This window comes from Uloborus diversus, chromosome 1, assembly GCF_026930045.1.
Source record: "Uloborus diversus isolate 005 chromosome 1, Udiv.v.3.1, whole genome shotgun sequence".
NCBI classification, from domain to species: domain Eukaryota; kingdom Metazoa; phylum Arthropoda; class Arachnida; order Araneae; family Uloboridae; genus Uloborus; species Uloborus diversus.
Genome location: NC_072731.1, coordinates 127,136,876 through 127,161,073, shown reverse-complemented (window position 1 = coordinate 127,161,073; position 24,198 = coordinate 127,136,876). Strand labels below are relative to the sequence as shown.

Sequence of the window (24,198 nt, the reverse complement as noted above, 5' to 3'; positions counted from 1 at the left end):
GATGTTTGGAAGGGAGTTGCTCTCTCAATAGAAAAATAAATCTTAAACAAAAACTTACACTGCGTTTAGTAAACACAATGAGAGGGGGGGGGGTATTCCGCACCCCCAGCCCGAAACATTTTAGTTTCTGAAATTTTAAGAGCTTTGTTTTGGGCTATCTTTGGATGACTTAAAGGGGAAGGGTGTAGGAAGATTTTTTCAAAAAGTTTCCAAAATTAAAGTATTAAAATTTTTAGGCGGTCATAAGTCATGTTTATAGGTAAGAGGGGTGCTATTCCTACAAAACAATTTAGAAAGTGAAGCCTTAAAAATTGAAATTTAGGACATTTATGGTGAACTCAGAGGAAGGGGTTCGGGAGTTCTCTTCCGAAAATTCTTTGATGCTCAAAAATATTTAAAGCGCCACTTTAGGCTATATTTGAGTGCCTTAAGAGGGATGCGATTCGGGAACCCTGCCTGGAGTTAGGATTCAGTTCCCCTATTTCTTTTTTTAATTAATGAATGTTGGAAAGGGTACCTTATTTAAAAAATATATCTACTTCACTGAAGCGATTTTTTATTACTAATTTCACCACCTGCTATCTTATAAAAGAATTCTTTTTCAAATGAAGACTGTGGGGGAATGGTGACAGTTCATTATCATTAGTCGGCCTTACCCTTCCCCCACCTTTCCTTCTTTTCTAGTTTGTTGGCGCTACCTTGGGTAGACTTTCGAATCAGAACTGATTTATGTTGCAAAAGTGAAAAATCTTATGTCCTAAGCGATTTTATTGCAACAACAAAAATGTTTAGGATCGGCAAAAACTAATGGTGGGGTGCTGCAAACGCTTTTACCCCTTACATTATCCAACATCGTCTAAAATTGCGTTTTTGAAACTTCAATTTCGAAATATTGCCGAAGAAGGGTTCCTGAAATCCATCCCTTCAATAGTGCATTCAAAAAGCGTATAAACGTTATGAAATTTAAATTACAATTTCGTTTTGAAATCTTCGATTTCGGAAAAGCCCATAGCGTCTCCTCCCCCCTCTTTCTTTAATATTTTTTGAAGGTTGCCCAATATTGTGATTTTGGGACTATCAGTTTGAAATAATTGATGTAAGAATCCCTGAACCCCTCCTTTACCTTAACTTTACCAAAATGGCCTACCACAGCGTATTTTGGACTTCAATTTGAAAAAATTTCTGGGGGTGAGCCCCCAGACCCCCCCCCCCCCCTTATCGCCGGATTTTGGATTTTTTGGAATTATGATGTTAAAACACTTAAATATTACAATTTTAAGGCTTAAAATTTAAATCAAACAGATTCCAAAACTGCCATTGTTAAAATCTGCAACATTTATACATACAAAATTTTCCTTAAGCCCGCATGCGGGCGGGCGGGGGGGGGGGAGCTGAAAATATTTTCCGTCTTGCACCCATCACCAAACTTGCACCCATGCCCACAACATAGACAGCAACGTTTAGTATGGTGCCGGACTAGAGCGACGTGGATGACAGAATGGTGAAATGTCGTGTTCTCAGATGAATCCCGCTTCTGTAAACAGAAGCGGGATTCATCATTTAGTGATAGTCGCCGCATACGTGCGTGGCGTCGACGTGGAGACAGATCTAATCCGGCAGTAACTGTGGAACGTCCCACCGCACGACAACGTGGCATAATGGTTTGGGGCGCAATTGCGTACAATTCCATATCACCTCTAGTTCGTATTCAGTGCACTATGACGGCCCAACGATACTTGGATAATGTGCTGCGGCAGGTGGCAATCCCTTACCTTCAAGGGATACCTAATGCAATTTTTCAGCAGGATAACGCCCGACCACACAGTGCTCGTGCCTGCCAACATGCTCTCCAAGGCACACAGATGCTTCCCAGGCCACCATACTCTCTTGACCTGTCACCAATCGAACATGTGTGGGATGTGATTGGACGTCGTTTGCAGAGTCTGTCCCTGCCTCGTTCAGAAGACTAACTGTAGCAAATGGTTGAAAGGGAATGGAGAGCCATCCCTCTGGACACCATTCGCAAGCTTTTATTGACTCTATGAATAGACGTGTTTCTTCGTGTATCGCTGTCCGCCGTGGTCCTACATCCTACTGAGCCGACGCCGTTCTCGCTTTGTATTCTGCCTATCATTTTGAAATTAAGATCATTGATTATTCCTTGCTGTCTCTGTCTTTTTTCCAAATTTCATCGCTTTCTGATCACTCCTTCTTGGTGTTGCATTTTCAATGTTGAGCAGTGTATCTGAAAATTATATTCTTGCACTAAATTCAGCATTTAATTTGCTTTTATATTTAACTCAAAAATATTAGAAATCCTTTTTCAGATTGAAACGTTGTCCAAAAATTTAATGAAATTCAAAATGCCTTTTTCTGACACAACAGTACATTTATTGATAATACTAAATCTAAAGTCAATTGAAGAATAATCTTTAAACATATCTTTTATGAAACTGCCTCAGATTAACTAAATGATTTTTTTTCTGCCAGTGAAATCCAAAAGGTCTCTAAATTTATATCTTCTTGAAAAGGACCACGAGGCTACTTGTCTGATAGAGATATTTTGCGCACATTTATCTTTTGAATGCTAAAGAATTTTCTTGTGTTTATACCAAATGTGCGGAATAGAGTGCGTATTTCTTATCTTATTTTATTTTTGCAAAACAATAAATACGCCTATAATTAAGTCTAATGATTGCATAAAACGTGATTTTTATTTAAAAAAAATGTTTACTTATTGCAAGAGAATTTATTTGCACAAATTTCATAAATCCCCTTTTTTACATAAAGAGGGAAATTTAAGTTGCAAGGTCTAATTTTACTAATTTTTTACTGCGTGCTTCACACAGTCGCAAGTTTTCACATCGGATTTTTTTTTTCAAAAATAAAATGCTTTTTTTTCACACCTCCTAAAATATTTTTTGGCGAACTATTCCTTCTCTTTTTCATCAACATAGTTCGAAGTGCATTTCAATTTAGGTATTGTGAAAATTTTAAGCAAAAACAGTAGCGAAATCGCACTTCTACGCATTTTCAGTACACCACAAGAGAAGAGCGATAGCTCTTCGTCAAGTTAACTATAACGTTACGACGCTAACGATTTTCGCACATGCTCCATGAAATATTTTCATCAAATTTAATAGAGTTTCCTGATCAAAAGCTACAGAGAAAACCAAAGCATTCGCATGCTTTTATTAAATTCAAAAGCTGAATCTTTTCAAAATGGCTTCAATTCCATCATATGCTTAATGAAAACGGTAAAAACCCGCTACTCGTAATGATAGACTTAATTCTTGAAAATTACAAATTGCGTGAGCAAGTGTGCTAACATTTGCGTCCAAAGGGTATCGAATGTGCATGAGACAAATGAATAAAAAATGATAGAACTTTAGATTTCATCTCAAACAGAAATGTCAAAATTAACTGTATAATTTTTGCAAACCCCTTTTATATCTATCGCGAACCCCCTTTATATCTCGCGCGAACCCTAGGGGGTTCCGATGACCTAGGGTAGTAGAAAGAGCGCTTATACTTAAGTTTACAATAATTATACCAATTATTGGTATCAGTTAAAATAGTTTTTTCACTTACATTTTATTGCTTTTTACGTTCTTATAAAAGTAATTCAATCGTTAAAATTGCAATTTTGAGTGAATTTTCCATAATGTGGAAGGAAATTTCGTAACTGGAAGACAAGTGAGAAATTTTTTTGAAGCTACAGTACAGATGTAGATACGGAAAGGTGCAACAAAGAGAAATACTAACGAAAAGAAAAACGTGCTTTCAATACTTTCCTAAATAATTTACGGTAAAAACGGGGCTTTAATCATGAATTTAAATATTTGCTGTCTTAGAGACAAAATTGAAAATCTTTTCTCGTTTTATTGAATCAAGAATGCGTGTCAAAATATCTCTGAAAGCAATTAATCAAGACACAGGAGATTTCTTGTCCCAAAACTATTGAAATACCATATGTACTCCTTAGCGATGAATTTTACATGACAAATTCATCACGCATTAATTTCATCATGGCCTCAATTTTCAATAGTAGAAGTTCATCACAATAATCATAATTTTATATCTAACAATTATCATTAACTTAAAAGGCGTCATCTAATATTTCCAATCTTAAGAGTATTTTTTTCTTTGGGTAAAAAAAATATATATTACATTATTTGAAAAAGAACTTGGGAATTGACTATAAATGGCAATCAACAACACTTTGTCGCCCAAAATTAACAGATAACTGCAGACACTTGTTTCGGGGCTACAGAGAATCCCGTTTTCAATGCAAAATAGTGAGCTTTTGGATGTAATAAAATAATAGTTTAGAAAACTAAAAAAACACACTTTCGTAGCAAAATGAACTAAGAAGTGAAAAATTATCTTTGGATGATAGTAGTTGACCAATCACATAATTTTAATGTAATACAAAAAAGCGTGGGGTGCTCTCTATTTATATTTTTACTTGGACAACAAATGGAAAAAATTCAAGACAACTGATAAGAAGCCCCCCACGCTTTTTTGTATTACATTAAAATTAAGTGATTGGTCAACTACTATCATCCAAAGATTATTTTTCACTTTTTAGTTCATTTTGCTATGAAAGTGTGTTTTTTTAGTTTTTTAAACTATTATTTTATTTTTTGTTTTTTAGTCTTATGTTGGAGAATTATCAGGCGACGAAATTATTTATAAAACGAGTGCGAGGTAGTATCTTAAAGTTAAGACAAGCCCACCCCGATGGGAAGCTACTGTGAGTCATCGATATATGTTTGCGGAAATCATATTTATATTACTTTGAAAATTTGAGATGCATTTGAATAAAAGTTTTTTCAACAATGGTCTGATCAGCAATGAATTTCCAATTGCAGGCTCAACTAAATTTTGGCATGAAATTAGTTAAAAACAATTATATTTCATGTTCTTATTACCTTGGAACATTGGAACAAATTTTGTCTGATGCAGAAAAATTAAAGGTTTTTGTAGATATTTTAAATTAATTTTTGTCAGCATTTTTTAATGTATTTTTTTAAATTTTTGCTTTTTCACATTGTTGAATTTATGCCAAAATATTGATTAAAATTGGAGGAAACTAACAATTAAAAGAGTTAAATTATTAATTTGACTATAGAATATTGCATTGTCATCGGATCTGAGGTCGCGTGCCAAATTTCAAAAGAATCCGATCGCAGGAAGTGGGCGAAATTTGAGCTGCAAGATTCCGTTACAAGATACATACATACATACATACATACATACATACATACATACATACATACATACAGGTGAAGCTAATAAAAGCGTGTTAAAAACATCTACCAGTAGATTTACCGGATGTCTTTACTTCAAAAGCTCACTATTTCGCATTGAAAAAAAAAGGGTTCTATGTAACTCCGAAACACGTATCCGTAGTTATCTGTTAATTTTGTTGGACAAAGCGTTGTTGATTGCTATTTACTCCTCCGCACAAAGGTATTTTATTTATTTCGTATGGTGAGTGACGTTTATCACAATGATTTGATTCAGGGGAAATTTTTGTCACGACAAACCGACGTGCTACATGAAAAAAGAAAGAAAAAAATCTTCATGTTTAAGCGTAACTTTCATGTAAAAAATCAAGCGAAACATTTAAAAATAAATCCACCTGCGTAAGTTTTCCAGTGGCTACTTCCCAAACTTTCAGCGACATGTCATTGGATCCAGTAATAACTGTAGCACAATCGTGAGTGACTGTGTAGCAGAGGATAGTGTCACTGTGACTGACACTCTTCTCACCTTCAACGTCCATCAGTGGCCAGAACTTAAGTCTGAAAGATTGAATAAAATGTCAGGATATGGCTAACGCCAATTATCAATTAACGAAACTTTACAATAAATATATTCAAAACGAGCTGATGTGTGCATCACATGACTTCCTTTTACTCCAATTTAATGTCATTTCCCCATTATTGGCAGTTTTAATGTGATTCAATTGTTTACTCTCTAAATATCACCAACAGCGGCCAAATTGAAACAAATTTAAAATTAAAAAAAAAAAAAAAAAACGCCAAATTTGTCGCCAAGTTGGAGACAAGATTTGGCGACCAAAAGACTGGCGATATATCACCAAGTGTCTGACAAATTATAACACCACTTGAGTTTACATCGAAATAAACAATGATTTCCCCCCCAAAAAAGGGCAAAAGACCCCCTTAGAAACGTCCAAATGCAATCAAAAGAGAAGGTGCACAACTAGGCCCCACTAGGAGTCTACGTACTAAATTTCAACTTTCTAGGGCATACCGTTTTTGAGTTATGCGAGACACATACACACATACATACGTACATACGACGTCACGAGAAAAATTGAGGTAATTAACCTGGGGGTCGTCAAAATTGATATTTCGAGTGTCTGTAGGTTCCCAAGCATATATCCACGTGTGGTCAGGTCGAAAAAAAAAAGAAACTCAACATTCATTCGAGGGTGAGAAAAATGGAAATTAGGTATGATTTTTGTGTGAAAATTTTTTTCGCGAATACAGTACTTTTTTTTTTGTAAAAGGAAATAAAAAGAAGGGGGAAAAAAAAAGTCTTTGGAGTTTTGACGTCTTGAATTAAAATTTTATTTTTCCCAATCACGAATTTCGATAGGACCCTACTCGTTGAGTTTCATGTTTCCACAAATGGAATGGAAATGGCCAAGAAATTTCCACACGTTATATATTTTGACGGGTGATTTTCTAGAGTAGGTAATTCGAGGCATATCCATTAAATTAAAAAAAAAAAAAAAAACGGTGATTAGGATGCGATAATAAAGATTAAGATTTTATTGTCGATGTCCACCAGTACATTTATCATAAAGATTATTTACAGCGTATAACGTAATGCATTTTTATTTCTTATCAATCTCAAATGATGGGAATTAGTAATCTGGAAATTTTGTATTTAGATGAAGTTTTGCTTTTTAATTTCATCTATCGAAGGCATGCCCGGCTCTTGGGGTAGGCGACGTAGGCGGCCTCCTAGGGCGGCAGATTTTAGGGAAGGCTAACTTTGAAATTGAATTTTTATTTAAAGACTGAACACCTGTTTCAGCCTGATAAGATTCATTGCTTCAATGCTAAAAAATAAAAATAATAATGTGTACCAGTGCTTGGATATGCAAAGCATAGTTTGGAATGTAACTAGAAATTCAACTTACTTTTAGAGGCGGCAAATTGCGCGATTTAAAAATCATTTGAAAATATTAATATTTGTTTTAGTGCCATAAGATGCACTACTTTAATGTTAATAAAAAAGCTAATTTAAAGTATCTACCAGTGCTTGGATATGCAAAACCCAGTTTGGAATGTAACTAGAGAAACTCCGTTTAATTTTAAACACTTTACTATTATTTTTATTTTATTAAAATATCATCTTCTCTACATAGTATAAAATGAAGTCTCCAAAAAGCGTCTGTGTGTTTGAACTCGCAAAACTCGAGAACTACCCGATCGATTTCGCTGAAATTTTCACAGTTTGTTCTTTTAAGTTCTGAAAAGGTTTGCAGACCAGTTCGAAAACAATTCGACGGATCGTTCTTTTTTTATTCCAATTTAGGCTCAACTTTCACATAGATTCCTGAATATAATGGTGAAAAATTACTTGCATATATTAATATTATATATCGTTGGAAAGAGCAGAATTTTCCGCGTCCTACGCAATTTGTTTCAATGATCTAACTTAATTACGGCGGGAGTCATTTACGTTTAGGCTTAGCTGAACTTTAGGTAGTACTTTCTTCATTAAATTTATCAATAAAAAGTGAAGGAATTGTCCCACAGTTTTCTTTTTGACACCATCGGAAAAAGCGACATTTTTTACTCCAGATCTAACTCGACCTATGGTCGACAGTTTAACCCTCTATCTCCATTAGATAAAAAATTACAAGCGAATCAAATGAAGTTCAAAAATCTGTTCTATATTCAAGTTTTTAACCATTTTATTTTGCGTTTCCACGGGAACGTTCTTTAAATCTATTGTTTATTCCCATCTTTCTCATTTTCAATTCTTAAACTTATTTTATTTTGCGTTTCCATGGTTACGATTTTTAAATCCATCTTTCTCACTTTATTTTAATTTCGTAAAAGTGTTTTAATATCTGTCGTCATTGTTTGGAGGGGAAATTTTGCCCGATGTTTTTTTTTTCTTTTATCAATGCCTGATTGTTGAATATACGTCACTTGACACAATTTTCATTTTCAAAGTAGACAGGGCAAAGCCGAGCAACGCAGCTAGTTATTTAATATTAGTGTTATTATTATTCAATGGGGGGAGGGGGCGGCACTTGTCAATATCGCCTATGGCGGCAGAACTACTAGAGTCGGCCTTGATCGAAGATCAACTTTGTGCTGAAAATGGTATTTCTAAAAGCAAATGGATCTTACACATTGTCGTTCTTGCCTGTGACTGCAAACACAGTGTTGCCGCTGAGAGTGACCAGGCACGTGGGTTTGATGTAGGCGTAGATTTGGCTGCCAGCGTCGGCTGTCCACAGTCTGTGGTAGCCCTGGGAGTCGCATGAAAGAACGCGACGGCTATCCGCACCAATATCCACACTCAGAACTTTGCTCTGGTGTTCCTTTGGAAAGAAAGGGATATTAAAAAACATAAAACTACTTTTCTGTAACAGCAGATTGTCATTTTAGCCTCTTTCTGCCAGCGTGATTCTAACTGGAAGGACTGAACCCGTCGAATGGACTATTTCAACATGAGGTCATGAGGTGCGTTAGCCAACAACTTCATTTGGGTCATGAAAATATGTCTACATATTGAATATTCACAGAATATCGTGATTAGCGAAACTAAACATTTACTAATTTTAGTGAATTAATTAATTACACATTTAAAGCTAGGTCATAGTTTGGATATCAATTCGTGAAGTTAAGGAAAGCTTAGGATTTAGTAAAAGAACAAGGTAAAACGCTTACTTTGAATGTGACTTCAGCTAGTCCAAGGGGTAGACCGAATACACGAAGCGTGGTGTCTTCAGAGCCAGAAACTATAAAAAGACCACTGGGTGCGAACATGACGCAGGTGACTGGTGCAGTGTGGCCAGACAAAGTCTGGCTCACTTCTCCAGTTGCCAGATTCCACATTTTCAAAAGATTGTCTTTGGATCCTGAGAATAAACAGAAGAAAAATCTTCATTAGGCCACCTGTAGCGAATTTAAATCTATGTCAGGACTGAATGAAGAACATTACGCTCAGAGCCGCCTAGAGGGTAGGTCAGCCAAGTCGGAAACTAGAGGCTGCTGCTCGGTATTGAAAAATTGTAGAGGGTAAGGTTATGAAAGGGAGACCCGGTGAAAAAACTGACACGAGTCCGCCTTGGATCTCGGCGGCCCTGATTACATCAGCGAAAAATGTCCAAACAGAAAGAGATTCGCACACGCAAAAATATTCTGTATTGAATCAGTAAGACATTAAACAGAAGTCAAAACTGCTCATTGCTAAAAATAGAAGTTAAGAAAAAAAAATAATTTGTAGAATTAAAAACAAATCTTATTTCATGAGATACGATTTATTTCCGTTGAATGCTTGCTTGGAAAAAACGCTACAGAATAAAATTTTAAGGCTACTTACTCTCTATGCATACACATACATACACTCAAGAGACTTGCTCCCCCTCTCGAAACTCAACATTAGCTGAACGCACAATTTCAATACCGGCAACATTAATGAGCTATAATGGTTGTTTTACCTCCCAAGTCTCACACGGCTCATTTTGAGCATGTTTTTGAGATTGTGCCTTTATCAGTTTTCAACAGAGTCACTATTTTTTTGGTTTGGGGATAAAAAATGTCACTAGTTTTTTTGAAGAAGCTAAGCACTACATGAATTTTTTTATGATATAGTAAAAGATTCAAAATGATGTTAAAAGTGTGAGAAGTATACCAAGTGGCTTCTTTTACCATAGTTTTGATATATGCTGGAAAAGTATATTTGAGGAGACTTGATCAAGGATAGCGTGTCAGTTAATATGATTTTACTCATGAGTATATTCTATGTATCTGATCTACTTATTGTTTAACATAAATACTGTTGTGTTATAAAATACAACTATAAATCTCCTAGTAAACGCGAAAGCTTGAAAATACTGAATTGAGAGAAGCGTTTCGTTACCACATTATATTCATTTTCGTACTACATTTTCACAGATGCTTCCTATTTTTGGAGTCGAAAAAATTCTGGAATGCTTTAAAGTTTCGCACCAATAAAAATACAATTTTTTATTTGCAATACTAAAATTAAAAACCAACATTTTTGTCTAAACCTAAACAGACAAAATACACTACTGGCCATTAAAATTGCTACACCAGGGAAAAATGCAGATAGCAAAGTAATATTTATTGGACACATTTATAATGTTGGAAATAACAAATGATTAAATTTTCAAGAAATTTGGGTGAATAGATCCTGAGAAATTAGTACCTAGAACTACTACCTCTGTCAGCAATAACAGTGCTTATACGCCTGGGCATTGAGTCATACAGAGAGTGGATGGCATGTACAAGTACAGACACCCATGAAGCTTCAACACGATGCCACAATTCATCGACCGTAGTGGCTGGCGTTTGCTGACGAGCTAGTTGTTCAGCAACCATTGACCAGACGTTTTCTATTGGTGAAAGATCTGGAGAACGTGCTGGCCAGGGCATCAGTCGAACATTTTCCGCATCAAGGAAAGCCTGCACAATACCAGCTACATGCGATCGTGCATTATCCTGCTGAAACGTAGAGTTTCGTAGGGGTCGAATAAAGGGTAGTGCCACGGGTCGTAACGCATCGGAAATGTAACGCTAACTGTTCATAGTGCCGTCAATGCGAACAAGAGGTGACCGAGATGTGTATCCAATGGCACCCCACACTATCACGCCAGGGGCCATCAGTATGACAATGCCGAATGCACGCTGCCAGTGTGCGTTCACCACGATACCGCCAAACACGAATGCGACCATCATGATGTTGTAAGCAGAATCTGGATTCATCAGAAAAAATGACGTCTCGCCGTTGGTACACCCAGGTTCGTCGCTGATCACACCATTAAAGGCGCTTCTGTCTGTGATGCGTGTCAATGGTAGTCGCAGCCATGGTCTCAGAGCTGACAGTCCATGCTGCTGTAAACGTCGCCGAACTGCTCGTGCAGACACTTGTTGTCTTGCAAATGACCCCATTTCTTGACTCAAGGCTCGTGACGTGGCTGTACGATTCACTATGGCTATGCGGATAACATGCCTGTCCTCTCAGCTGCTAGTGATTACTGGCCGTTGAAAACCAGCATGGCGATCTGTATTACCATCCTGAACCCATTGATTCCATATTCTGCGAACTGTCATTGGATCTCGACCGACGCGAGCAGCTATACTGCGGTAGGATAAACCGCAATCCCGATAGGCTACAATTCGACCTCTATCAAAGACAGAAACGAGCTAGTACACATTTCTTCTTCTTACACGAGGCATCACAACAATTTTCCAACACGCAACAACGTTCAAATTGAATTTGCACGTGAGAAATTGACTGTACAATTTCCTCATTTAAACACTTTGTAGGTGTCGCTGCCGGCGCCTACGTTGTCTGAATGCGCTGAAAAGCTAATCATTTGCATATAACATCATCTTCTTCCTGTCGTTAAAATTTCATGTCTGTACCATGTCACTTTCTTGGTGTAGCAATTTTAATGGCCAGTAGTGTATTTCTATAGGCCTTCAAGAAGAACGCTATTGGGGCCCGTAAAAAGTTAGGGAGGCACTAAACACAATTGTTCCAACTTCGACCACAATGCCACAAGCTTTAATAGTATGCACAAATACATGATAATAAATTGAAGATAGATATAAGTACTGTACCTGAGACTGCAAGCGTACCGTCTTTAGAGACAGCTAGACAAGAAATTGGTTCTCGATGACTGTCTACTCTCTTCACTTTGGGTTTTAGGTGGTTGATTGCTTCTCGCTTAGGTCTAGTGAAATTCCACACCATCACTTTATTGCCACCAGCTGTTACTAAAAACGTATCATTCGGTTGGACCTGAAAATTAAAGTAAATGAATATAGAGGAGAAGATGTAAGAACGGGCACATCGGCGTAAATATGGACATTCCTCCCTACGTTGAGTTGGGTATTTGTTATATATATATATATATATATATATATATATATATATATATATATATATAAACAGAGCTCAAAAGCAACCATTATATCTCTTACATACCTGTACACTGCATATGGCATCTGAGTGTCCAGAAAGGGTGTGCAACAGTGACGCCGAATGCACGTCAAATACGTGGTATCGTCCATCTTCACACGCCACCACGCAACGGCAGTGGTCGTGTCCAAAGCAGAGGGCGCTCGCTTTCGAGCCCAGCCCTTGCAGAGGGTGGACCTCAGTGCCTGTGGTGAGCGATCGAACGTGAACAGACGTGTCTTCACAGGCAAGAACCAAGAAGGTGCTATCCAGACTGATGTCCATCCGACAGATGCCAGAAGGCAGGAGGATGGTGTTGAGAAGACTGAAGTTTTCTAGGCTCCATACGCACACGGTCCGATCGCTGGATCCTGAAATGACATCAAAAATGCAATTGCATCGCAAACTCGGAAAAGATTTAATAGGATATCTGAACGAATTTCTGTTGGCAAAGATCCAACAAGAAAGTAATAAATGGGAATGCAACTAATGTAATATAGAGGAGGAGGAATTTTATGGGGGCGAAATTTGAAAGCAGTTATATAACAATTTTCTGAGCTTTGTAGTACGAGTTCTTTTTCAACAACGCTTTAAACGGATGGAAATGATGACACGGACAAAAACGCCATAACTTCCTTAATACGGCAGCAAACTTCACAAGTAAAGTAGCATTTTAATGATTTTTTATCCGGTTTTGACGAAAGAACAAAAAGAAACAAATAACATTTTATCTGTTTTTAAAAAACATCAGGAAAAAAAAAAAAAAAAAAAACGGATGGATTCGTTTGGTTAAAATGCAAAGCTCTAGCTGATGCTAACTTTAGATAGTCGTTCGAACTGCCTTTTGTGGCCCTCTTCAACCAATAAAATAGCTTCAAGCGGAGGTTTAGATGTCTGATGGAGGTTCAAATCGACTGGTGAATGCGACTGTTACATAGATATATTGAAACAGATCTTCCATATAAGAAAGCATCATTAAACCAATAGGTGTGAAGTGTTAGTTCTTCTTGCTTCAGTTAATAAATAACTAGTCAGTAAAACAGAGAAGAAAAAAAAAGATATTAAGAGAAAAAGGTTAGGATCGCTCACCAGTCGCAAAGATGTCATCCCCACTGTTGACGGCAACACTGCTGATGAGTCCTCGATGTTTCTCCAGTTTCTGAAGCATCAAGCCAGTCTCAAGACTGGCTACCACAACGGCACCAATCTCAGATCCACTCAGGACCAATGCTTCGGAGTGGGTGGAGGTGACGCATAGCACCCCCGTTATATGGTTGCTAAAATGAATGAATGGGCAAAACATCAGATTAAGTCAAAAATCAGTTACTGTCTGACCAGCGATGCGCTGGAAAGGCGAATATTCGGTTCAGAAGCGGAAATGGACGCACCCATTGTTTTACACGGATGTCAGATTTTGAAGATGGGCGTTAGTTTTTAAATTAAGCAGATTTACATTGACATAAACGAAACACGAGTTTTAAAAATTTTCCCTTTTCCCCCTCATTCAGATAGACTCGTCTAAACTGGTCTCTTGCCAATTCCGCAGCAACAGTGAACAGACAATAATGGCAAACATAATGGAGTGAGCTAAATAGCTGCAAAGCCTATTAGCTTCTTTTTCAACTCTCAACTGGAATCAAACTACAGTAGGGGCAAACCTCAGCGTTTATACGGGGTGATTAGGAGTTGCGAAGTCTTCATTATGCTGTCAAGTTAGCTTCACCCCAACTATCAAATGCACTTTCACGTACACATATACATAGCATGTCCTAGTTTAACCTGCATGTTTTTTATTTTCGCAACCATTAGTTCTAGATGCCATACTTCCAACGCCGAAAATGTTCAAGATAAGATTCAAAATAAATATATTAAAAGTTTGAAACGAAAAATAGTAAAAAATACAAAATCTTCTATATGGTCATCAGGTCTTTGTATTCATATTTAGGAAAATGAAAAAAAAAAAAAAAAAAAAAAAAAACAAAAAACAAAAAACAATACTTGAACAAAATCTTGAAACATTAAAGACCAAAGAAGATATTTGGGATCGAAATTCCAAGGGATCGTTCTTAAAACGAGATCGGAACATATCGCCCAATTAGAACATCATCAATAATTGTGGAAACAGGACAGCAGTATGTCTATTTATTTTTTCATAACTTTTGAAAAATTAAAAAGTAGTTATAGTATGATACGTAAAAACTTGCTACAAAAGCTCTAACAATTGGGAAAAAGGGGGGGGGGGGAATTATTTATTAAGCATCTATAAGCACTGAGAAGATGTAAGTGATCACGAGGTATATGGAGGTATGTGTATGAGGTGGTATATGTCACAAAAACGCTGCGTTTCATATCTTGCTGAATATTGACAAATTTAATAGTACACAAATATAAAATACTGATATAAAACCTTTCTGCTAAATTTTTTTTACGCCTGAGATATCGCTATAGTTAGGGTACAGACCTAAAGACCATACAAAAAGTTAGATTTCCTACTTTTTTGTTATTTTTTCTCTCCACTACAAGTTTTCAATGTCTTATTGTATGAAATCTGCCTCGTATTTTGACCATTTTTACAATGGGGTTGTTTCTTTCAGTCAAAAGTATTACTTTTAGTCAGTGAAATTGATAAAATAAACAAAAAAAAAAAAAAAAAAAGGGACCCAGGAAATACTTTTATTTTTCCAAACAGTTATTTTTTCATTATTTTTTTAAAATATCCGATTTTTCAAACGAGGCGTGGTCTTTATGACGTCACAAATGATGCATTTTGGCGCATATGTTTACCGCATTTCCACATTATGATAATCAACAAGCGAATCAAATATTGCGCTCTACGCTTGCTATGAACCATATCGTTACCAGTACACGTGAGTGAAGATTCAAATTAAATATTATTCTTCGTGAACGGCAACACTGAATGGCATTTCATCATTTGTGATGTCATCCGGCAGAAGCGTAAACAATGAAAGCGCTCCGATTAAAGTAATTTTTTAAAAATATTAAACTTAGTCAAATAATTTTAAAAATGGTCAGATCCTATGTTTTTAAGCATGCTATTTCAGAAAAAAATACTTTTAAAATTTTGGAAACGACCCCATTCCGAACACGCTTATACACAGGTGTGCTCAACATTACTTATTAAGGCATATTAGGCACATTAACGATAAAATAAATCAACTAAGCTACCCCTTATTAAACAATTTTTGCCAAAACTAACTAGCATCAGTTTCTATCGGGATCTATGTGTGTAAAAAATTCCGTTCGATTCGATGCATTCTGTTTTAAGTTAAAATGCCCCAAAAGAGTGCTTAGAGCGACGGGTAGTCTGATTCTATCCTAAAACGGTCAGAACGGTTTCAGCACCTCTTAAAATATGCAATTTTGTCAAAGTTAATAATTTTTCCTGAATTCATCATATTTGTATAAAGAAGAAAATAAAAAACCCATGCAAGCCTTGCGTTTTACGCAACTATTCAGTGTTTTTTTTACTGATAGAATCGACTTTAAATAGAGTTCGAATTGCATAGTTTTTTTATCAGCTTTTTAATGAAAAAAAAAAGATAAAATGTAAAAATTGCCAAATGATTTTGTCCGCGCATGTAACAAATAGAGATATTGATGTTTGTTTTCCCCCAGAAAAATGATAGAATGCAATTTAAAATGTATTTTAGCTTGCAATTTAAAAGCAAAATATTTGTTATCACTTATTACCTCATTCGATGCTTAATCTGACCGGTGTCCAGTTGCCAGACGATCACGTCGGTGTCTTCAGATCCACTTATCAGCCATTGGCCAGACGCAGTCACGTGAAGACAAGTAATAGTATCTTTGTGACCTAATGAAGAAAAACTAATGTTAGGGAAAAAAGTTTTGAAGGTTGTCGTTCATCTAGAAAAGCGTTTAGTTAAAGTAAACACAAAAAAAAAAAAAAAAAGATTGTTCCTAGGAGCTTGAATAAATAGAGTTAGCTCTAATGACAAGACCTCTGATTCTATTCAAGAATTTATCCCTGTAGAGAAGTTTAGTCAACAACTTTTAGATGCATATAAATTACCATCCTGAGCTTGGCAATAAACATGAAATAAAAAGTTCTGGGTAAATTTCCCTCCCCTTGCGCCGCGCTGCTGTGTCGGGCTTGAATTACATTTAAAAAATGTAAATAAATTCCATTTTGCGGTGAACAATCAGTTCTTTCGATTTTATTTCGATGCTTGATTTCTGAATAAATAAATAATGAGATAAATCTTTAAAATACAATTTGCAATGCCCAATTATATTTATACTGCACGCCAAAACTGTAATTGAAGTTGAAATTGCTGAGAAAATCAAACTCTCACTTATTGAAAATTAAAACTAATTTATTATAAAACTTTGCTAGTTAAAGATTTATAAATACTTTTAAATCCTTAGCGAAATAAAATATTCCGAATTGATTTAAAAAAGAACTCACTAAACTCACTTTTAAACAGGTTTGTAGGAAAAATTTACTACTGTCTATTAACCATCATTTGCATTGGAAAAGAGCATTTTTAAAATTAATTTTGCGTGGAATCTTCTCTTTTATTTATTTTTCGAAGAAAGCTCTCAATTTACAGAAACTCGAAAACAATTGAAAATGCTTATTTTACGCAACGCTTCAATAGGATAGAAGGGGGAAAAAAAGCAAAGATATTCAATTCACTTCACGGAGTTTAAAGAAACAGAAAGATTAATTAAAAACCAGTTTCAGATTTAGTCGAGCGAAAGTACATTTCCAATTAGATTTCTGGCCAGATAATTCAAGTAAAGAAAGAAAACAAATTAAATTGGAAATTTGTTTTTGGTGTTTTCGAGTTTAAGGTTTGATTTCCTTTCGATTTTTCGTTGGAATGAATATCTCTTAAATTGCACTCCGAAAGTAATAAAAAGGAAAAATTACCATTCAATCAGAATAAATTTCCTAATCTTTATTTTAAAGGACACTATAAAGAAATATTTCATTTGATATTTAATAAGTGATTGATTTTCAAAAGCAATATTGAAGTTAAGTAGACATTAATGCGAATTTCAACTTTTTTTCCCTTTATCCTTTAACGGACGGGTAAAATTTGCTTCGCTTTTCTCTGACTCCCCGAATGTATTACGGGAATTACATTTACATGTATGAATAGATTCAAAGCATGGTACCTTTGTTATATCAATAGCATTCCAATATATTTACAAAGTTATTTATCTGCATGTCCGATATTTAGTATACTGTAACTAATAGTACGATGAAACGATGTTCAAAAATGAAACACTAATAATACAACGTAGAGGGAATTGGGGAAGTGAACCTACGTTTTACAAAAAAAAAAAAAAAAAAAAAGTAAAAAAAAATAATAAATAAATAAATAAATAAATAAATAAAAATTAGTTCTATTTTTTTTGCCATAAAAATGTTTCTAAGTTGTCATAATTTACTATCTTATACAGTTTCGCAACTTTTTACACTAATATTTTTTTGTTTTAGTTATATATTAATCGTTTTACATGTGATACTCAAGAGCGTTAAAAAAGGGTTAAACCTTCCCGCTTGACACACGTTTTACAAAAAAAAGAGTTCTATTTTATTTTGCCGTAAGAATGTTTCCAAGTTGGCATTTTTCGCTAGCTTATACTGTTTCGCAACTTTTTACACCATTAATTTTTTTTATTTAAATTATATACTAATCTTTTTTACTTGTGATTCTTTAAGAGCTACCACAAAGTGTAAAACCTCCCCACTGGAAGGAAGTTATATCGACAATTCACGGTATTCTGACAACTATGTTTGTACCGTTTGCGTATGCATGCAAAATGAGGCATAAAAATTACAACTGAAGTAAAGGAACTATTTTTTATCGGTAAAATTTAGTTTCGCAATCAAAATCTCGATTTTTTTTTCTGTCAAGCTAGTTATTTTTCAGAGATCTTTATTCCTCCCTTTTTTAAAAAGTGTTCTGCACGCATCGCCTAACTTAAAACTAAAGACAAGGAATAAATTCAATATTTATTTACATGTTTTTTGTTCTTAACTACCATTAAGTAAATAAATACACAGTTCAGTTGGTATTTTTCTATTTTTTTAAAATCAAAAACATGCATTTAAAAAAAAAGTTTCCACAATAATACAAGGACTTTCTTTCTTTATTATTATTATTATTTTTCAAGGTCCCATAGGTTGCAAAATGTACTAAATCAGAGTGAAAATGAAAACTGATTTGTTTGGAATATTAAGACGCACCATCCAGCTACTTCTCTACAAAGTCACAGTGACATTATACTAGTACTGCAAGCAGAAGGAGATATAATTATATCCTTTCAACGAGAGTTGCTGCTACGACAGCACCAAATGGGGCGTCTTGATGGTTGGAAGTTGTCGGGCCTGAGAATAGTATGCTTCATGAAGTCCAGACTCGTGCTGGCGCCTCATCCGATCCGTGAAACTTCCAGAAAACTTGCGTGACGTCAGTTTATGTCTGCCACCCAAAAACCGATCTTTGTGCTCAGCTTGTTACCGCATTTTTGATTCACCTATTGGATTCATCTTCGGAAGCAGCTTAGGCGTTTCATAATCTTGACGCAATCGAGACATTTGTCGCATCGTGGTACCTACTTTACTTGTCACAGAAGGCAGCAGCTTGGTCTTACAGACAAATCTCTACACTGGTCTGCAGCTTGTTGTCTGAGTCAAAGTTATAACATCTTAGTCAGATTTTCATGGGAGCAAAGAGATGGACATTCGAAAGAGCCAAATCCGGGACATAATGGTCGGACAACAAGTCTCGTAGAGTATAGGAGTATTTCACTCACAATGGTATGGAGAGCTTACCGTAAAATTTCTGGAAATGAATCACTGAACACATATTTTTGGAATCATCAATTTTCTAGAACAGCTCAATATACTTGCTGGAACATGATCATTGATCGCCACATTCTCCCTTCCCTACCGGCTCACACCATGAATGTCCCGCTTCAATGTCCAAGGAACATTATCGAATGTTGCTGTTACAAGTTTTGTCATAGATATTACTCATTTGTAGACGAATTTCTGATTCCTTGTACTCCTCATCATGCATTAATCGAGTGACAACACACACGTCTTGGGAAACACACAAGGGAGAATATTTTCCTAGGCATAAGGCATGTTTTACGTGCTCATTGTGCTCTCAAAATTGACAATTGCAAATTGACTCCAAGGAAGGGTGTACTATGGACACTGCACAACACATACGTGTAAAGCGCCATCGGATTTTCACAGTAGTTTTCATTCGTGACCAGTCACCTTGCGACATTTTGAAGACGTCACTACATCGTCACTTCGCGACATAGCCCAGCACTGATACTCGTTAGTTGTGTAACCAGTTGGTAACTTTACAGTGGTGACTTGTGACCGTCACGCAACTTTCACATACATTTGAGTCACTGCTATTTAGGGTCGTAATAACAAAATAATTAAAGAAAGAATAGAACCAAAAAAAAAAAAAAAAACAAAAAACTCCCACCTTTGAACGTTCGAACGTGGTTCTTGGAAGGCAAGTGGAACAAATTGATTTCTTTGAGGTCAGACGCGCAAGCTACATACTGGCTGTCTGGTGTGGTAACCATGCTGAGGATGGTGTGAGGCACCGTCATGGCCGTCACCTGAGGAGGAAGACTGAGAGTGAGCCAAGAATTCGTCGGCACCAGGCGAGGTTGCGTACACTTGTTGCACAACTTCAGGGCGTTAGTAATCAAGTTCTTGATACAAGAGGCACCTGGGAATTCTATAGAATCGAAAAGAATTCAGGACATGTATTATAATTACATATAAAGATTAAAGAAAACCTTCAAAATGTCAATAAACAAACATATATTTTTACGAAGTGATGAATGAATGCTCCGTATCATATATGTATGGCTCATTGTGTAAAAAAGAATGTCCTCCTTGTCATTGAAAAAAAAAAAAAAAAAAAAAAACGCCCTTTGCAAATTTATCCTTAGGAAAAAAAAAAAAAAAACAAGTACAGAGCAACTATTTGTCAGATATTTATCATTAGAAAAGTGAGTTGCTTCGCTTTTCTTTGAAAACTATAACTAAATGTGATAACATTTAGTAAATACTTCACATTTATAAAAAAAATATAGAGTAACAGTACTTTTACAATGAACGACACATATATAGCTTTTTGGTTTATTCTATTAAAGTCGATAAGTAAAATTAAAAAAATAAATATATAAAGGGGCATGCATTAAAAAAGTTTTTAAGCATATGAAGATAAAAATAGGGATATAATAATAAATAATAATAACAACAATAGTAAAAAATAATTAAACAGCATTAATAATGAAATAATAATAATTATTATAGTGATAGCAATGATAAAGGGGAAAAGATCAGTAGTAGCATTATAACAGAGGCATGGATTTTGTAAAAAGATAGCAGAGAGATATTCGACCTGTTTCAAATGTAGTAGCGGTCAAGGCCGTATCCAGAAATTTTTTTCGGGAGGGGTCCGGATTAGCACATTGCCCTAACACACACACATATAGTATATATAGACACACCAAACGCATGAAAATGTTAATATAGAACCCTTTTTGTCTCGATTTTTAATGATTCCACTGTTTGAATTTTGTTATTTTGTTTTAATTTCTTATTATTTTTCTTATTTACCTTGTAGTGGTAAGGATAACAGGAGAGTGTCCCTTTAAGTCGGATATAGAACATCCATAATTTCAGGGAATCCGGGGGTTTCTCTCCCCGAGAAATTTTTGAAAAAAAAAAAAAAACTGTATTTTGAGGCCTGATATTAGGTAATTGAAACAACAAAAATATGAAAAAAAAAAAAAAAAAATAGGCAAACAAAGTTTTTAAAAAGTTATACATTCTTTTGCCAATCAAGATCAAACAAAATAAAAATTGCTTGCTCGACAAATCATGGAAATTAATGGACAGAGAGGAAAAACGAGAGAGGAGAAAAAAGAATTACCCCGTCAACTGCTCATATCGTCATCTGCTCATATCGGCTTTTAGTGGAGTTAGTTTTTGATCACTCCCCCTACCCCCACTTTTTTTCATTAAATGCCCTACAGTATGAAAATTGCACAAAATAGTTTAAAAGAAATAGTGTAGACATGCAGAAAATAAGAACGGAAAAGTAATATTCTGGTCATTTGGACAATTCATACTTTATTTTCTTGATATGATGCAAAATTGAAGAACTTTTCAAGGAATTTCAAAAACTTGAATAATTTTCAAATACTCTCGAACAGTTGAAATTATTTGAAGCTCTTATAACTTTGTAAGATACACCCGTTTTAAGTTAATAAATGCAATGAAATATTTCTCGAAACAAACTTTTTTTTTCAATCACAAGTAGTGCAGAAAATGAAAAAGAATAGAGTAAGTGTTATTTTTTTCCTCATACTTAAGGTATTAACAGTATGCAGTAGAAGTAAGAAAAAAAAATAAAACAAGCAATAACAAAAGAACTTCCATGATAGTGAAACATCTTGGTAACAAGATACTCGCCTAATCGGAAACTAGGTGCTCAGCCTTTGAGGAGTCCCCGGCTCGAAATCAGTACAGTGTAAGTTTTATAAGAGTTTTAGGAGGAGGAGGGCAGGGTCGTGTACAGAGGGGAGAAGGGACACCTGTTGGTCCGGTCCCGAGCTTAAATGGGGCCCAATATCTTTAAATCTAGGGTTGAAAATATAGGTAAACAATATGGGAGGGCCCCCCCCCAAAAAAAGCGCCTTTGTGACAGCCCCAAAATTTCTGTGCACACCCCTGGAGGAGGAAGTGCACAGAAGTCAGTTCGGTAGACTTGAAAAGTCTACCAAACTGACAAGGGGCCTGCCTTGACCCTGGACTGTCATGAATTGAATCGGGAAAGAGAGCAGGAAGTCCTAATTAAAGGTCTAAATTTCAAGTGTGCCTTGTGACTAATGAGAAATAGAATTGCTTTTTCTGTATTTCTTCAAAATATTATAAATCTTGAATAGTAGCAAAATTAAGAATTAAAAAAACTTTGTTATTCTCCTTTTCTGACATTAGGAATTAAAAAAAATCTTCTTCTGCTTTACGGTACAAAACATTTCGGGTTTCGGGGGGGGGGGGGGGCCGGGCCCGTCAGGCCCCCCCTCTGGATACGGCCCTGGTAGCGGTGCAGCTGTGTAGTTCAGTGAAAAAATAGGGACGTTTTCGATTTTTCAATTTTTATTTTTATATGATAGAGTAACATGTATGAACATCATAGGTGAAAAAAATTTTTGCGATACGATAAGTAGTTTTTTAAAATTAATTTTTAAAGTTCAAGCGCTTGTGACGTCAAATGGCATAGGAAGTGACGTCACGCGCTCTTCCGATAGGGGAGAAACCGAAGGACGTGCATTCGACTTCGAAGACAAACGTAAAAGGCTTATCTCCTCGCATTTAACTCCTCGCGTTTCTGGAACATTAAACCTCTCATCCTCTCGGAAGTATTCGAATATCATCATTGATGTTACTTGAGGAAGATTATTTAGACTGTGCTTTAACGAATCCGACCTCCATAGTGTGTTCAAAAGGTTTATTGAATTTCTAAAAAATAAAAATATCAGCGCTCTCAAAATGTCCCTAGCGAAAACAAGGGATCTTCGACGAAAGTCTGCCCATTAGTGCCTTGTGATGTAAGCTCGTGACGTTTCAGAAGAGCGCACTTGTGAGCGTAGATTTTAAAAAATTCATTAAAAATCAATCACGGTGTTTTAAAATTCGGCGATGGTGAATTTTTTCGTTTTGAGGGTCAATTAACAATACCCCAATAGCTAAAATATGAACATTTAATAGGTTGCAACTTCCCTATTGCTGAATGGCGAATGAATAAAATGTTTAAATATATTAACTTGGGGTGTTTAGTTAATACGTCCTGTGTATAATGTCGTTTATGTATTTACACTCGTGAAAAGCTGTTGAGAATTCAAAATAACTTTAAAAGGATACTAAAACATTTACAATTTTCGCGGGCTGTTAATAAAGCTGCAGGTTCATGACCAGTAGCTGGAAAACGTTGTTCTATGGAAATCTTACAGTGCATGATGTAACGCACTATAGTCTGGTGCTCAGATTATTTCCGATGGGCCAATATTTAACAAGTTCCATTTGTTAAAATGAAAATGGGGCAAGCCAATGCGTCCAAACAAAACATAAACGAACTCCTCCAAGGTCAAGCGGGTTGTTAACAGAGTCATTTTGTGCTTAGATGCCGAGTGGTGCCAATGTAACAAAAAAGCTAATAATGTTACGAGAATGGGTGATTTTGCTTGTATTAAACGCTGGTTAGTTAGTTTATTCATTAATTTTTCTGTTTCTCTAAAACTTGCTTGAGTTTCAGCCAAAGCTTGCAGACAATCATGAAAGTTACAGGAAATGACTCACTTTTTTTCAGTGGGTATCAGATGTATTTTAAGAGTATTGATTTTTTTTTTGAATTTAGAGATAAACCGAAAATGTATGGAAGTTTTTATGCTTCCAAATAGCGTCATTCAAAGTTGCGCTGTTTCCTGTCATAACAAAGCCAAGCAGCGACAACGGCATCGCGATGTGCCTTGACTCCTTAACTTCACTGTCAGTTCTCGTGAAATAGACTTGTATTGTATTACTTTATCAACTTTTATAGAGGGGCCACCTGGCGCTTAATTATGTATCTAAAAGCGGTTGACCGCAAACTGCGATACGTCATCTCTACTCTCTCATCACCACAACAATCCATCTCACAGATTCTTATTAATATTAACTTATTCAGTCGTAAATACACAGTCTTTTCAATTCTCTTTTGATGTTGTAGTCTTCGGAGAAAAGTATCAGTTTTTACTTTTAGCTTTGATAGTGCTAAAAAGATTCGTAAAATAAAAAAAAAGGTCCTTCGCTGTTGGAATTTCATCAGTATTTTCAAACATCTTCAAGTTTAGCTTGCTTGAAATTTAATTGCAACTGAATATGCGCAATAATAAAAGGGTACA

General features: G+C 35.7%; 1 protein-coding gene across 1 annotated transcript in view; it reads right to left on the bottom strand.

Annotated features, from left to right (window-relative positions):
• The window catches only part of LOC129234876 (protein qui-1-like), a 108,105-nt gene that overhangs the window by 9,479 nt on the left and 74,428 nt on the right, over positions 1-24,198 (bottom strand). The window contains exons 15-22 of the mRNA XM_054868750.1: positions 19,719-19,979; positions 15,925-16,048; positions 13,303-13,490; positions 12,241-12,584; positions 11,874-12,054; positions 8,952-9,142; positions 8,409-8,602; positions 5,648-5,810 (exon numbers count right to left, since the gene is read on the bottom strand). Of these exons, the coding sequence (XP_054724725.1) occupies positions 5,648-5,810; positions 8,409-8,602; positions 8,952-9,142; positions 11,874-12,054; positions 12,241-12,584; positions 13,303-13,490; positions 15,925-16,048; positions 19,719-19,979 (1,646 nt within the window). The remainder of the gene's footprint in view (positions 1-5,647; positions 5,811-8,408; positions 8,603-8,951; positions 9,143-11,873; positions 12,055-12,240; positions 12,585-13,302; positions 13,491-15,924; positions 16,049-19,718; positions 19,980-24,198) is intronic.